This window comes from Cydia pomonella, chromosome 11 (assembly GCF_033807575.1).
Source record: "Cydia pomonella isolate Wapato2018A chromosome 11, ilCydPomo1, whole genome shotgun sequence".
NCBI classification, from domain to species: domain Eukaryota; kingdom Metazoa; phylum Arthropoda; class Insecta; order Lepidoptera; family Tortricidae; genus Cydia; species Cydia pomonella.
In genome coordinates this window covers 3,094,172-3,112,234 of record NC_084713.1, presented here as the reverse complement: position 1 = coordinate 3,112,234, position 18,063 = coordinate 3,094,172, and the positions used below count along the sequence as shown (strand labels likewise).

The 18,063-nt window shown below is 37.4% G+C and overlaps 1 protein-coding gene across 2 annotated transcripts in view; it reads right to left on the bottom strand.

Annotated features, from left to right (window-relative positions):
* Nucleotides 1-4,048: 4,048 nt before the first annotated feature.
* LOC133522643 (max dimerization protein 1-like) overlaps nucleotides 4,049-18,063 on the bottom strand; it is a 528,219-nt gene continuing 514,204 nt past the window's right edge. For both annotated transcript variants that reach the window (XM_061858026.1, XM_061858025.1), the window contains exons 6-7: nucleotides 7,228-7,388; nucleotides 4,049-6,625 (exon numbers count right to left, since the gene is read on the bottom strand). In XM_061858026.1, the coding sequence (XP_061714010.1) occupies nucleotides 7,228-7,388 (161 nt within the window). In that variant the 3' untranslated portion in view covers nucleotides 4,049-6,625. The remainder of the gene's footprint in view (nucleotides 6,626-7,227; nucleotides 7,389-18,063) is intronic.

The window sequence follows — 18,063 nt, the reverse complement described above, 5'->3', positions numbered from 1 at the left end:
CGGGGATAAATGGGAATGAATCATTCCCATCTGTGACGGCCTCGGTTTCTTCCTACATAACTCCAGTAAACATTTTTTGAAAATGCGGCAAATTTATAAAATGCCGTTGCAAATAGTTGTCCTCCCATAGAAATTCTTAATTTCGCGCCTTTTGCTACTGATAAAGTGGGTTAACCAGAGTGTAACTTTTCGTCACGTGCAGTGCAATAAAAAATGTCGGTAGAGTCGAACCAAGACTAAGTTGGCAGCGATTTTAATAGCCCAGACGGTGCACGGGTTATATTAAACGTCAAACGTCTATGAAATTATGACGTTTACTTAACAATTGCATCGTCTTGGCTATCAAAATCGCTGCCAACTTGTCTTTGTCTGACTACCTATATTTTTTTGGCGAACATTAGGAAAATAAAACAAAGACATTATTTATTTATAATTTTATTAAATTAGTTCTATAACTTTTTTACATATAGTAAATTATATGTGCCACGTTCGTCAAATACATTGAATAATGCTGCCAAATCACATCAGCAGTTGTCGCGGTACCTAATGTTTGCCTACTCAGACAGAACCGTCGGTCGTACTCTGCCGGTTTCTGAACGAAATATACATAGAAAAAAGTTGAGGCTCCCATAGACATCTTTATCAACATTCATCATCTCAAACATACAGTTCATTGGAGTGAAAGTGAGGTAATATTGCGCAATAAATAGAGAGATCTTATAATTAAAAAATTAAGCCATTTTAACTTTAGACAGGTTTTCGGCCCGTAATAGCCTTTGTTGCACAAGTTTTCTAACGTGTTTTATATATACAGTCTGCCTTAAAACATCAAAAGTGACAAGTTATTAAATTCTACGATTTTAACACCATTTTTACCTAAAGATAGCAGTCTAATTTTGTTACACTTATCTATCGTAGAATGTGATAATTTGCACAATAATGTTCGCATAAACTGATATACGGGTGTAAATTTAGTTACCTGCAATAATTTACGGGGTAAAGGACACACTGGGCAACTTTTACACCTGGACCAACACGGACATCGCGAAAAAAAATTGACTCTCCCATATATTTTGGCTCGCTGATGTTGTTATTTAGTAAGGGAGAGTCAATTTTTTTCTCGATTTCGGGGTTCGTTCCATAGTAAAAGTTAGTCAATATGACCATATTCACCCCGTAAATTATTGCAGGTGACTAAATTTACAACTTGTATGCCAGTATGCTGGGGGTCTATCGCGAAAACCAATATTCGCAAATTGTAGGGATTCTTTTTTACTCTCACTAACACGTAATTAGAGTGATGAGAAAAATGCCCGCAATTGACGAACTTCGATTTTCGCAGTTATAGCCCAGGACGCATAGGTGCTCAAAGTTAAAGCACTAATAGACGCACGTACCGGACCGCGACGATCGATCGAAGGCCTGTTCGGTCGAGTGAAAGGTAGTTTGCCGTACGTCTGTTAAGGACGCAGCTATGAGTGAAAGCGAGAGCGAGATAAGTTGACCGGACCAAGGTCGTGATCCGGTACGTCCGTCTGTTAGCACTATTAAAGTCGAATTCCGTGATACTACTCAAACGTAAACTTTTTCGGATTGGCTGTTACAAAGAGCATGGACCTGATTGGCGGATTTAAGAGGGATACGTTTAAGTAGTATTCAGTCTTAATCTTTCGTTCAGAAACCACGACATGAGTTTGTGACGGCGCATTTTCCGTCCAACCTCGCAACCCTAACCCAAACTCGCCGGACAATATATTTATGAAATAATTTGTATAAAAATTTTGGCTCCAATATTTACAATCGTACTGATATTTTTTTACACGCCGGACTAAAATTTTTAATTTACAGGGGCAAGTTCGAATAGGGTTGCCAGAGTTGGTCGACAGGACAATTTATTGCAATTTCAATTCTAATAACACATTTCTTATCTAGTAAAGAGTGCGCGCGTACAGTGCACGCACGTACAAATACCCTATCGATACAGTGACTGTCGGGTTGACACAGAGGGCCTACCGCGAAATCAATTCCGGGAACCTGTCTCTGTCACTCTAATTACGCTTTAATTAAGTCAAAGAGAAAAATGACCGCAATTTGCAAACTGCGGTTTCCGCGGTAGGCCCTCAGAGCCGCGGCTCTTAAACTACGTGTGACAGAATAGAGTAAGTAGGAAATAGCAACTTAAACTCACTGTAGCGATAGGATAGACAATTTATTTAAGAAAGAGACAACACCGAAGGCAGATGACTGGATCCATTGCCACTACTGTCGCCCGCGCGCTAAAATACACTAATTTTCGTACATCGTACACCAATACCGTCTCCCTGTTTCGTGTTTTTAAAAATTAACATTTAGAATTAACACTCAAGTAGGGGCTTATACAGAATTTGTACTCTTAAAGCGTCCCGTCGCCGCTTGCACCCACACACTCGGCAATCGCAAATGAAACGTGAGTTCCACACGATAACCTAGCGTCTACTCAAACTGAGCAGACCAGCGATAATGATTCAAAATTCTAAAGGAGCGTTCTGACAGCTAGGCTACGACAATAAGTCCTCATTTCCATAGACAATTGCCCGCTTTCTGGGCGGCTACCGGGAAAATCGAAATTCGTCAATTACGGGCATTTTTCTCTGTCACTCTAATGACGTCTTACTAAGAGTAAAAGAGAAAGATCCCCGCAATTTGCGAATTTCGGTTTTCGCGGTAGGCCTCCTGAGATCCTATTGGTCGGTCATAGACAAAGTAAGTAAGCAAAACGATCTAGGTTAACAGAAGACGCGCCAAAACGTACTCTATGAAAATAGGGCCTTATTACAAAGTTCCTTCGACATTTATAACCCTTCAGCCCAAACTCATTTCGATTCGTACGTGGTTACCAAATAGGTATAGTTACGAAAGGGGACGAAAGGTAATAAATATCTGAAAGACGAGAAAAAAAGTGCAGTTAAATTAGTTCAAGTTAAGGATGGATTTGCCAACTATATTTTCTCTAGCTAAACGATATATTTTCAATAATGGACAAGGCTTCTATTTTTAATTATCGTCGAGTGTACTATTAAAATGGTTCACTCAATCTAGACAGAAAATATAAATCATCCAGGCATTCGCACAAGTTCTTGAATGAAGTATCGCAACACATTGGTAGTACAAAATAACAAGATAGACAAAGCACTGTTCTAAAATAAATTAAATATAAATATATAGTTTTTGTGATAGTAATATAATTTGAAACTGATAGTTTGTTGATATCTTTGAGGCAGGATTGACAGAGGCACACAGGTCTTAGGCGTCACAAGTATTTGGAGGTGTCGGGCCCATTAAGGATGTATTACCGCGGATCAATCTGGATTTTTTAAGGGATTTTTGGTCAAAACCGACCATATTTGCATTTATTGTTGCTTTTTACTAGCTTTCAAAATTGAATTAACCACGTATTTGAGATCTTTTTGGTGTTTTTTTAACTCGCTTTGCGATTTAAATTCTCCTCGAGATCAATGAAAGTTGTCGAGATTCAAAGACTACCTGGCAGCAAAAATATAGTCTGTTAAGCCATTTTCGTCAGTAGAAAGTGCGGCAAATTTAAAAAAGGTAGGCGTGAAGGTTATCCTCCCGTAGAAAATTTGAAATTCGCGCCTTTTTCCACTGACAAACTTATTTGACCGACTATGTCACGTTAATTTATAACCAGCCAGTTCCCCTCTATTAGGGGGCGTCCATTAATCGCGTCATACGTTTTTGGCTTGTTTTAGACCCCCCCCCTCCCCCATGGTGATCTTTGGTGATATTTTCAGGATCCCCCCCCCCCATCCAATATGACGTGTATTTTTTTCGATAACTAAAGAACAGTTTTCTAACAAATGAACCTAAGTACACGTGTTTTGACAGTTTGGTTAATTGAAGGGCGGAAAAATATTATTTTTATTTTATTGACTATAATACAGTATAGCACAGATGAAAAAAAAAAATACACGTGATACGTGTCCATACCCCCCCGCCCGTCCCCTGTGGTGATCATTGGTGATTTTTTGCTGACCCCCTCCCCCCCCTATACAATATGACGCGATTAATGGACGCCCCCTTAGCTTTAAGCGTAGCGATAGGTGCGATACAATTTAATTTTGTTGGAAGCGCTAGGTTTTAAGAGATGCTTTAGACGAGAGAATAATAAATATTAAAGTACTTTTTTTTTAAAGCAAAGTGGAAAAGCAGACAGCGTGAAAAGGATGTTTATAATGTATTTTAAGACAAAGAAAACTTAAATTACTACCCGATATAAGTGTGTTAAATTTTAGGTATATTCACAGTACATTTATAATTTAGGATGATCCGCGGTAGAACATCGCTAAAACCCGACTGGCACGCCCCACGCATTATTACCTTAAGAGATCAGACTGTCATTTCTAAAATAAATGTTATACTTACAAATGATAATATGTTACAACTATCCTTACATAACATTCATACCTAAAACAATTTACAATAAGATTTAATGCAATTATTAAAATCACGCGCCGCCGGAGTCTGAGAGTGACTCCGGGCAATTGCGTCACCAAAATTGTTGAACATACATAATATACAAGGTCATTCGCTCTTCACAAATGAAGTAACAATTTATACAAGACAAAATAGTTTTAACAAAATATGTGTACTCTTATATAGTTGTTTTCCCCTTGCAAGATTTTGTATCGACACATTACCATATTGTCCTTTACAGTGTATATTTATTTTTGGTATGTGAATGTCCACATAAATTAAATACCACTAAAGTAATTTTGTCATTCGACTTGTCAATATATTAAAAATAAAAAAATATAAATTTATATTAATTCGCAATAATATATTAATTATTATAGTCATTTCACTCTATCTAAAATAAATAATAATATTGTTGATCTCAAGATTTATACACAACAATGACCACTCCCATATTACTGCGACTGCGTCGAATAAAATAAATAATTTAATAAACAAGTCTACTATAATGACAAATTACTGAAGATGGGTGTGTGACAATGAAGTGAGATCATAGAATATTCAATATCAATACTTAAGAATACGATGTTAGTCTGTGGGGTCCGTCGCCGTGCGTAGACGACGATAATAAATAAACTTTGATGACAAGAAGCTTGTAGGCTTGCGCGTGAGTTGATCGAGCAACGGGCGGTACAGGCGTCCCAAATTCCGCGTAAATACTATTAAAACAAACATAAGACTGACACAAACATACAGATTAGGATGTCTGATATTTCATTCATTTAATCGCTTTTGCATTAATCCAATGAAACCGAGCGATCTACCTATAAACTTCGAAATTTTGTAGTAGTAGTAGCGCGGTGTGAAAACGTGTGGCCACAAAACACCATTTTTTCGCCGCTTGTGGGACAAAATGTAGGGTAACATAGAGTAGTATATTAATTGAGTTGTTGATGATACTTTATAAGGAAATTAATATTGTGCTAATAAAAAAAACACAAGTATTTAAAATAAACATGAACAAAAAACACTAGAAAAGAAAAATTCTTCGACCCCAATACCAAGGATTAGTTGTGATTTGTGATCGGTTGAAAAGTCATTAGCCACTTTAAAGCCTATTTTGGGACATAGGATTTAAAGTACACGTCTTCAAATACATACGCATCCAATACTTTAACGCAGTGAGATGTTTTGCGGGCCCGCCTGTACAGAGCGTTTCCAAAAAAAATCCTCATAGCGGAAATGATCTGGTTAGTACGCGTGAACTAAATGGAATCCTTCTATAATTATTTTTGGTGGGCTTGTAGCCCAATATAAGTTTTTGCAGACTTCCACTTAAAATTCACAGATCTAATTCTATTTGATTGATTTTTTACAAGAAAAATAATTATATGTATACAAATATAAAATTGATATTTATCTATACAACATTTTGCTAAATCAGCAACGTTTGTGAAAAATAACGATAAGTACCCTAGAGTGTAACGATCAACTAGACTGTTTCAATATGACCGATAGAAAATTCAATAACGTATAGTAAAATAACATGATTATTACCACAATATCAATGATGATGAAAATACAAGGCGTTCGAAGCCCAATATGTATTATTTTGTACGAAGAGTCATGAAGTTTTCAAAACTAGTTTTAAAATCTTTTACTGTTATGAATTTACCCCAACTAAAACTAGTTACAAAGACCGGATTTAATTTGTGAAACTGCAATGGATAACAATGTGCGCTCGAATTGATTAATACAAAAAGGAATGTGCAAGTAACACACAAAAAGTGAGACAGGCATTGCATTTGGGGAAATATAATCCCCTTCACCTCTGGAATCGACTCGAGCGCTCATTGTAACCGAAAATTGGAATCCACACCGATATGCGATATTGCAGAAAAGTTGAAATGAACGGGTTTTGGCAATTTTGTACTCGGTGATAATTTGCAGAGGTGTTAAGACCGGCGCGTGGCGGCCAGAGCTCGGTGCGACTAGATGGCGCCAGTGTCGCCAGCGTGTCGGTCGCGGCGCGGGCACTCGTCACGTTCAGTCACAGAAACAACAGTCGCCTTAGTACATGTATCAACAAAATGTTCTACGATTGTTTACGTTACAAAGTTATGACGTCACGCTCGCTCCGCCCACTTGAAACCTGGAAATTAACATTTTCGACTTAATTATCGATCCTTTTCAGACAACATTAGTAATAGATTACTTGAGTTAGGTACAATAGAGCAATTATTGACAGGCTTATATCAATCGTGGCGTATGTTAACGGCACCAATCATGGGACATTTAAGAGAAAATTTGGAGTATTTTTGATATTTCATCGACATCTGTAAAATTTCTACCGCTTTATGCTTTAAAAGTTAAACCGTCATTTATGTTTTCTATGTACTTATTTAATGAAAGCTACTGCAATTGGTTTCAATATTATTAACCAATTAAAACTATGTTTTTTTTCCTCCAGTCATGGCATGTATGACGCCATTATTTTTTAAACTAACAAATATTAAACTTGAACTTAAGCAGTTTTTTGGCTCTTGTTTATGGCAAAATGGTGCCAGTGAATAAACATTGATGGTAAATACTTGTTTTACAGGATTTGTCTATACCAACTCATTACTTAGTGGTGCCAGTCCCATCATAGGGGTGTTTACTATAATTGGTATCTCACGTCGATTATTAATTTGAGCTGTTTCAAGTTTAAGAGTTGGATCAAGGACAGGTTGTATACTTCAGGCTAGTACTAACCTAGACCCTCGTATTGCGGGGCGCGCGGCGCGCGTTGCGCGGCGAGCGACGGCCGCGCCGCGCCCGCTCACACACGCCGCTGTCTCCGCTGCCGCTGCGGCCCGACACCAGCGACTCGCTATCGCTCTGGTTGGACGTGTAGCCGATCACGTCCACTTCGTCTGAAATTAAAATATATATATTATAAACAGTGCAATAAAAACATAAATAAAATCCCCGAACGAATCATTGTTACTCGGTTGCCGATGGAGTCAGGTGTCATTAGATTCGTTGCAGTTGTGAGAGTGACTAGTGGTTCTGTGAGCCATAAACCTCGCGATAAGCTTAAAAAACCTTTACGCCAATTTCCGCCATTTCAAACGTTTTCCAAAAAACGAAACGACAAAAATTACTGCTCACAAAATTTCTCGAGTATCTGTTGAAAATGCGACCTGTATAGTGCAGAGAAAGTATTTTTTTTACTAAGCTGAAACGGAGAACTTCTCTAACGCTTGGATGATGTAACAAAAATAGTGGGGATATGATAATACAGAATATTAAAAATAAACTGAATGATACCTATATACTGACTACAAATAAATAATACTTTTATAATAAAGTGATTTTCGCACCCATTTTCTACAAGCAACAATATAAGGTGAACCGATCCGCCACGTTTAAATCCATACAACGAAGCAGGTATCAATCGGACCCGTAATGTATCGTTTGTGACGCTCCCGTCGTTTGTGACGCCGTCACGTCAGCGTCACGTGACGATTGCCTCGAATGGATCACGTTTTCAATCCACAAGGGGATCCATCTTGCTCTCTTTGTATTCACTATAGGTTACATGTGTGATTCGTGTAGGTGGATCTTTTTCAAAACAGATGGCAAAAGAAGGCTGAATTGCACATTTTTTCACAGAATTCGTATTTCACACAGAATAGCTAAGCACTCCGCCCAGAAATTACTACACCCCGTGGAGGCAGATTGAAAGAATGTAGCTTATTTTGTCTATAATTAAGACTATTCATACATTTATATTGATAATTAAAATCATTTGGGTAACTTTTCGAGTAACGAATACTATGGAACATCTCGTGTGCCGGGATTATTTTTTTCTAATAGTTTCCTCGTCCGCGGATCCGCATATATTTTAGTTGACAATTACCTAAAACCACTAACATTTACTGAACTATATATCTAATGTTTACTATAAATAATTAAAAATAGAAAAAAGGTTTATCACAATTATGAATACGGAGTGAATATTCACGATAAAAATAGCTTGTAACCCCCAAAAATACTATGCATTTGACACTTTGAAAGTCCTCCATTTTGAAATTATACGCGTTAGCCCTCATTAGCTCTTTATGTACCCAAATTTTAAGGATATTGATGAAATAAATGTTCCAATTACAGAGGCATTAGGTAAAAACTAATGGCATTATTCATATATGCGCTACCAGCCACAGTCAGCCATTTGTTTGTTTTAATCTGTTATTTTGACTTATGTTCTACAAGAAACAGATAGAAAATGAACCTATGAACTCCTGTAAAAAGTAATGAAATAAACGTATTTGTAAAATAAATTAACTAATTGAGCTTTGTAAGTAAAATTTTATTAATATGGGGGTAGGGTAGGGTGAATCATAGGGCGAATTGGATGGACATAAAAAAATGAGCACATTAAAATGACGCTGTACGTCTCTCCTTTTAGTACCAGTTGCACCAACCACAGTTGACAGACTTGCCAACGTCACTCAGTAGTGACCTATGAAACTTCCCATACAATAAAATTTTGCGAACACTTTAACGGTGACAGGCGGTTTGTGGTGCAACCGACCCTTAGCCGGCGATGCCAGTCACAAGAAATATTGTAAATATCAAAAAAAATATACTCTCATTCGATTCGCCCTGTGATCCGATTCACCTCGGTCTACCCTAAGTGGTTTTTGTGGCCGATATTAAGTAAAAAAAAGTGGCTGTGATATAATCGGACAGACAGACGGATATGACGAATCTATAAGGGTTCCGTTTTTTGCCATTTGACTACGGAACCCTAAAAACCAGTATTAAGACATCAGTAGGTATCCGTAACTTTGTCCTAGAGGACATAGACTAAAACTCGTTTTCCTTTGTTTAAAGATTTATATTTTATTCGAAACATTTTTAGTCAAAAACAATTACCGAATCGAATGAAAACACTTTCAACCTAAATCGGAATTAGCTCGAGTTTTGCAACGCTAATGCTGGCTTTAAAACAAGGGTTCCGTACCAGAGTGCCCTTGGGTTCCGTGCGGTTTTGAACAGGGCTCACTAAGTGACGGCCGCTTGACCTATTTTTGACGGGATGTTTTAAGTGTCCTAATTTACGAATAATTTAATGGTCGGTTTATTTGGGAATGAATCACGTTCTGTATTTTGAAGTAGCTCCTAACAGGATTTTATATGTTTTCATTTCTCCTGCTCTCAAAGTGGGTCGTTGTTGTTCTATGCAGAAACTAATACGTTTCTGCTTTAGAGCGCTGTAATTTCGAAGTAGGTTTTTTCTTTGATCGATTTGATGAATGATGATGATTTTTTACGATGATCAATTAACATTTTGGTTTTAAATAGATTTGTTGTACAATTTCCTTTCTGATGTCTCATTTCAATTATTACCTACATTTTTAATTGAAAGTACCCTCAAGAAATACTACTTAGCTAAATCGGGTGAAAGCCATCATTTCAGTCTCGGACTGTTGGCACTCTCACTGCGCTCGAGCGCCAAGCTACCTCATCAGGATTAGGTGCATTTCATCCCTTGGTTAATCTACTAATGATGTTGTACAGTCAGCATCAAAAGTATCTGCCATTCTCTAATGACCTAACGAGATTTAAGTCTCCATATGTAGAACAATTAAGACTGTAACAGATACTTTTGAATGCGAACCCTAGAGATTTGGAAAAGTCCGTACAGTCAGTTCCGCTGACTGTACATTTTAAAACATTTAAGATGGATTGAGAACATTAATAAGCTAATTTCAACATACGCAATGCACTAATAAAATTACAATGATCATCATCATCATCATGGTGGCCTTTAGGTGATCCAATCTTGGATCCCTCTTGTTCCACTCCTGTCGATCTTGTGCCCGATTCATCCAGTCCCGACCTCCGTGTCGTCGGATGTAGTCCACCCAGCGCTGCGGTGGTCTACCGCTCCCTCGGCTCTGGGCCTCCATTCAAGGACTCGTCATGTCCAGCGACTTTTCCCCATTATTGCAATTCAAATCATAATAAGGTTACATATTCGATTCGCCAGAGTTAAGGAGTGAGAACTGTGCAAAAACATAAAATTGAACCGATTTGGTATAAGACTTCAGAAATGTGAGTAGTGAAATAAAAAGGGGAACTTTGACGATTTGGCATGAACGTATAACGTACAAAGTGGCCAGTGCCCGCTGCGGTGCAGTGCGCGCGCCAATTTCCGGCAATCCATGTTAAATGGGGATCGGCCGTAGGGTTGACAACTTGAGAAATAAATTAAATGGTCTGGGGGCCTAGATAAGTTACATAAGCATAATTTATTTAAAAACGCGTATTCCGTGGTTATTAATATAAAACAAAGACTTAAAAATAGTGATGGTTTACGGGTCTCTATTGTTTTCCATAAAATTTTAAGTCATAATGTATTGTTTGTCCGCATTTTCGTTAGTCATAATTTGGGTTTTCTCAGAAACGCGTAACTTTTCAGGATTGCCATAAAACAAACCTAACCTAACCTAACTTATCTATAGGATAACCTAAGGAAATTCCTGAAAAATTACCGATATGACTAATGATAATATGACGATCATTACATTATGACTTTCAATAATTATGCCAAACAAAGGGATCCGATGGTTTAAATGTGCCTATTTTTTCCATGGTGCAATAAACGACGATTGATTGAGGATACCGTGTGTTTCAGGCGAGAAATGGTATGGCAAACATTGCTCATAACAAAATAATTTTCACTTACAACATACACAATATAATTTAGCGACTATCGTACATCGATAAACGCTAAAGGAATAAAAAATATGTATCGGGGTGGCAGATGTTAAGATTGGCGTTTTCTATCTTGGCTAGGCCCCCTGGTGCCTTAGTTGTAACTAAAGCCTACATACGTAACTACGTAAGTGGTTTGTTCAATATTCAAAACAACTGATACGTTTACGGATAAGGGATACGTTTTAGAACAGCCGTGGGATGATCAAATAGAAAGTAATAGAATTAACTATCAAAAAAAGAAACATGTATTTGTCTATAGACTGACGCCCGACACGACGACGTTTTTAACGGCAGGTGGTTATAATGAGTTAAAAGGAACTTCATCGTAAAATCTTTTTGGTACTAGTATGTATAGCCAATGAAAGATTAACATTGCCTCGTATGTATTTTATCGGTTATAGTTCGTGTCATCCACGAAGACGCGCAGATTCGTAAAATCTAATCTTTAATAATATGACAATATGAGTCAAGGCACTCGTCTTCGTAAATGACACGATTTATATAATATCTAGATAGATATTTCTATGTTTTTAATGATATACAGGAGGCAAACGAGCAGACGAATAGCCTGATGGTAAGCGATTACCGCCGCCCATGGACACCTGCAACGCCAGTTTATCATGGAAATACGCTCTTCTTCTATCGAAATCTAAGAAACAAATGTATATTTTATATAAATTAAAGATGCATTAAATCATGCTAGGTACAAACTTGTCTAAAGTTAAATAAACTACTATATTTTTCAACAACTTATATTACATTATATTATATCTTCTTACATTATACACGCAGCATTTATATAAAAAGATTTACCGTGACATTTGGAAGTGCTAGTCAAAAATAAAATGTCTCCCCGGAAGTGGCAACCCTCGCGGAACCCTCGCTCGCTTCCGGCCGCCGTTAAAAGTTGGCGGAAAGTGAAATGATGCAAAAGCTGAATGCCAGTGCGTGGCAAAGGAGTGCTGTGGGGAATTTCGAATAAAATGTTCAAAGTTTCCATGATATTCAATATTCATAGATTTATAGTTTTTATTCACATAAGTAACTTTGTCGGTATTGATAAAAAAAAAAACGAGTATACAAAATAAAGGTTTTTGTACTCTTCGACAGTATATTACCAAACTATAATTGCATACTTTTCATGTATGGGCTCCCAACTCAACTATACTAGTATATTACGATACAAGTGCGAACAATAGGAAATTCGAAACGAGTGGCGATAAATTAAAACACGACCGAAGGGAGTGTTTTAAATCGACACGAGTTGCGAATTACCTATTCGCACATGTATCGTACAACGTTTTACAGTACATATGGCCTTTTAAATGTTCGACACAGTAACGTAATATGCTCATTTTCGCACTAGTGCGCTAAAGTAGCACCATATGTACTGTAAAATTTCTTTCAATACGCTGCAGTCAACTATAAAACAACGTGCCGCCGCGTTCCGATAGAACGGAGGACTTTTGTACTACATTTTTGTCTACTAGGTAAGTATCGAACTTACCAATTTTCATTACTCATTTAGGTTTTATACTAAAAAAAATTTTTTTTGATGACTCGTAGAAAATATTGTAAACAATAGTGATATAATCAAGATTATCAATCTCGTCCTCACTTAGGCAACTCAGCAAGCTTCGTTAGCTAAACACAGTACTCGACTGAAAAGCTCTCTATTATATCACGATTGTATAAAATACTATTTATGTATAATATAGGCAATTCAAAAATTACAAGCGGCCAAGCCATTTAAAATACTTTTAAGCAAAAGACCCATAAGACTCTGTTAAGCCTGATTTTGATAATATTTGGTCGGTTTGAAGAGTCCTCATACTGGTCGGAATATACACGAAATCCCGATTTAGGACGTAAAAATGTATGTAAAATTCCGTACACTTACAAAAATTTTACATGTTTTCGTTATTCAGTGGAAGATTTTTTTAGGACATTTTGTGTAATTGCGCTTATGTTGTACAGAATAACTACTAACTACACTACTATAATACTCCTATCTATCTGTCCACGAAATTTTATCAAAATCTGACAAAAAATGAAAAAAAAACGATCAAAAAATAAAAATTGGCCCATAAGGACGCACAGGACCACACTAGACCCTACTCATAGTGTTTTGTTCCTGCCGGTGAGTAAGGTTGCAAGAGCTCAACGAGGGTGCGGAATGTTGGGGTCGGCAACGCGCACGTAACTCCTTCGGAGTTGCTGGCGTACATAGGCTACGGAGACTGCTTACCATCAGGCGGGACGTATGCTTCTTTGCCACCGACGTAGTATAAAAAAAGTAAAACGGCGTAATATTTGTGGTTGGATATGAGAATTGCCCGTCGACGATTACTTTTTATGGTCCTAACAAAAATCTATGAAATTTAAAAAGGATTTTGTGAATCTATTCAGGACTATTCCTTCAAAATTTCATCATTCTTTGTCAACACCAGAAAAAGATATCATCGAAAAACAGAAAATTCTCACGTCCAACCACAAGTATTGCGTCGTTGCACTGTGGGCCGCCTTGTCTTGGGTTTTTGGCACATAGCTCCAGAAAAGTACTTAAGAGAACATAAACACTCATAAAGTAAAGTACCTGGGCGACCGAGCTCTGCTCGGTTATAACTATTATAACTATACTAAATCTTAACTACATTTTTTTACTAAATTAAACTTGTCTAAAACAATAAAAATTAAAAAATAATATATAAACATGAACATATAAAAAAAACAAAAGTTGGTCAAAGGGCGAGATTCGAACCCGTAACACTCATTCTAGTAGTCCGCGTCTTAACCCGCTGGACCAGACGGACAGTGGCCGGCAACACGAAATTAGCGACCATATTTTGCGTCGAAAGAAAAACGCATGAAAACTCGAAAACACGCGTTTTCCCACACACAAGACTAATCTAGATCGATTGTTTACCCCCAAAAACCCCCATATACCAAATTTCAGCAAAATCGTTAGAGCCGTTTCCGAGATCCCGGAAATATATATATACAAGAATTGCTCGTTTAAAGGTATAAGATAAGAGTGAATATTAGTATAATACGAATAAGTAACACACGAACAAAGTTAAGAAACATTCAAATCAGTCTTTACATTTTTATTTAGAATAAAAATAGATTTGTAAACAAAGCAACTTCGGTTCCCTTTTCTTATTTTCTTTTAAATAAGTGTATTTGAACGTTCATTCGCAAATACAGGAAATACCTACATTCTAAACAATTTCTTACAGGACCGAGTTTTCAAGTTATATAAAAGCTTGCATAAAAATGTAATACCTACGCAGTCCTGCTCCAATTACGACATCGGAATAAAATGGCATATTTCCGAATCGAATGCAACGACGTAATCAGAGACGAGTGAATAATAAAGAGTACCTATTATGATAGAGGCAAATCAGGCCTCCTTATTTTCGAGGGAATGAAAGACTTATATCTCAGGAGAAATATGCTGTGTCACGTCACAAATAAGTCAAAAGATTGGCTACCATAGAAAAAGTTGCGATAATTTCACCGACAAAAACGCAACTCTTAAATATTAACGATTATTTGCGTAGATAATCGTTAATATTTAAGAGTTGCGTTTTTGTCGGAAATATTGGCCAGTATTTTTACAAAAATGAACACTGTGTCTAAACGGAAAGTCGTGCATCTTAAAGCCCGACCAGAAATATATGATCATTATCAAGAGGCCGCTGTTATTTTCATGTATAGTGACAGTTCAGTTTAGTATGAAATTTTTAGTTCCAATGAAATTCCGCAATATGGCGCGTGATCATATATTACTGGTCAGGCTTTACACACCTTAGGTCATGCGCTGCAATATATTGAGATTGTTGGAACTATAGCGAAAGAAAACATCGAAAGGAAACCACTTAAGGTCAGGTGGGGTTTATTTTGCTCGGACAAGAGAAATAGTATGAGTATCCTTCTGCGTATTTTTAAGTTAATTTTATTTATGCAGATATTTACAATCTTACAGCAGGTCTGATTCGTTAAATGGCGCGCATGGAACCAGCTACAATAGAATAGGGTCATGATGCTGGATTATGCGGATTATATTTGTGCAATGACGAAGCATGTGGCGGATAACCTTTATGTTTGATTTTTATAACTAGTATTCAATCTAATTCAAAGAACTAAATGCATTTGTTTTATAAATTACGTTCCGGCCATCCACTGTTTAAGGGAACCTCGACACGTAAGAAGAAGCAGAATACATATTATAATTACTACTGTAATTACCAGAAACGAGATTCACAGTCTTTATTTTTCGTTATTCTCTAAATACAACTCAAAGAAAGTGTGCTAACGCATTAAATTCTCAAAGTGGGGCGACGTTGGAGAAAACACTCCAATAAATACGGCGATTGAACAAAATGGCGGACAGAGAACAATTTCGATACAGGTCCGTGGGGAATTGTCGCATAATGAAACGGAAGTCATTTTCCTACTTTTACTTTATGTAAAATTGTCTCATTGTTTATATTTAACAGATGTCGTCTACGAAAACAATTCGTGTGTTTTTGGAACACGGCGAGAGGACGGTAAAACAGCTCTAATATCTTTCAAGAATAGTTATGAGTTTCTGAAAAGCTCCTATCATCAGCCTAAACCAGGCTGTCATATACTCAGTAATATAGTATATAAAATTAAATATCATTTATTTTCAGGCAACTATGGCCCATATATATATACCTTACAGGCTAACATACATATAATAATAAAAATCTTAAAATATAAATATCATTTTGACGACGCAGTTTTCGGTTGCGCCACCTGTTCTGGTGTATATGAAGGACATGCCCGGGGTACGTCCTTAAACTGCGTCCAAAAGAGAGGTATGGGCAATGAGTGTCATCTCGCTTTGTGTGGTAGGGTATAGCATAGCGGATGTTATTCCAGATCTAGAGCAGATCCCAACTGGGGAAGTACCTCCACTTTACAGAAAACCGCAGCCAAATAACACAAGACCCTACTCATAGTATTGTGTTCCTGCCGGTGAGTAAGGTTGCCAGAGCTCAGCAAGGGTGCGGAGTGTTAGGGTCAGCAACGCGCATGTAACACTTAAGGAGTTGCAGGCGTCCATAGACCAGGCAGGCCGTATGCTTATTTGCCAACGACGTAGTAGAAAAAAGTAACAGGACTGTTATACTCGTATGTATATTTATACAAGGTTCAACCTGCAATTTCATTCGTGCATAAATCGTTGACAATTTTCAACCTTGTCTTTACCCCTTAGGGGTCGATTTTCACGTTTCTTACTGCACCAATCTGAAGAATATATATTCCAAATTTGAATTTGAATTCTTTCATCGATTTAGGTCATTCGTTGTCTCTTAATACATACCGAACAGAGCTTGCTTTCCTATCAATGAGTTTTACAGAAAACAGCAGCCAAATAACACTAGTACATAGTGTTGTGTTCCTGCTGGTGAGTAAAGTTGCCAGAGCTCAACGAGGGGGGGGCGGGGTTAGGGTCGGCAACGCGCATGTAACTTCTCTGGAGTTGCAGGCGTACATAGGCTGCGGAGACTGCTTGCCATCGGGCGGGCCGTATGCTTGTTTGCCACCGACGTAGTATAAAAAAAAAGTTTTAATAAGTAACCCCCCCTTGAGATCCAGACAATCGTATATGCAGACAAACAAACCCCAATCGAAAAGTGTAGGTACGGTCACGTCTGAAAATATCGATACGGACAAAGTGCGAAAAATATGTATACACTACCCTAATATATGGGCTATAAGGTCGTGTATAAATATTTTGGCACTTCGATCGTGTCGATGTTTTCAGACGTGACGTCATGGACTTTAATTGTTGACTTATTTAGGGTATATTTTACATTGGACATTTCATGCCGTTAATATTGACAACCAAATTAGCATGAACCCTAACCCCCTTATTCATTAAAGTTACGATGCCGCTAATAATCGTTTGTCCCTTTCCGACGTATTGGTATGATGGAAAGGGACAAACGATTATTAGCGGCATCGTAACTTTAGTATAGTTTCTATCTTCCTCCGTGAGCTTCTACGGATTATCGTCTTATCTATTGTTTAAAAACCGCAAAGGCGCGTACCACTATGAAAAAATGGTCAAGCCGCATAGGTAGCGTTTATTGAATTACTACTCTATTGAGCACGGAATAAAATTCATTATGAACTAATACAGAATTCTAACAGAATAGCTGTCTGATCTCTATTGGTGCGTCTAAGGTAGGCGACTAAACGCTCTCAAACCAGCTTAACTTGTGACACTGCGATCCGAAACAAAGATACGTATTCGAAGACCTCGCTTGCACTGGTAATGCGAGCGCACGGCTAGCTAGCGCCAAGGAAGCAATGTTATGTTTCTCGAAGAGCAGGTAAAAAACAGGGCTGGATTTTCACACAAATATATTTGGGTGGTTTTTATTATTATTATTGTTATTGTAGTTTGTGGGCCTTTGAATGCCACGTCGACCAGGCATTGGTCTATTGTGACAGCCCTTTAAAGTTCATGATGCCCGTTGAATCCAGGAAATTCCAGATTCTTTGGGCCGTAATGTTCTGTACCTCATAGGGTTGCAATACGTGCCGCCCTAGGTGGGTACTTCTTTTTGACATTAGTGTGGTTTTACGAAATAACGCTAACTCTTCAGACTTCTAACAAACTGACACTGTTTGTATGGTTTGCTTGAAAGAGTTAGCGTGATTTGACTCTAAACGATATGCATATTTTGTTTTATATTTATTTATTTTATGCATACACTATTATGTATATGTTACTTATTTTTTTGTTGACTCATAATATAAATTTGTATAAATGTTTTA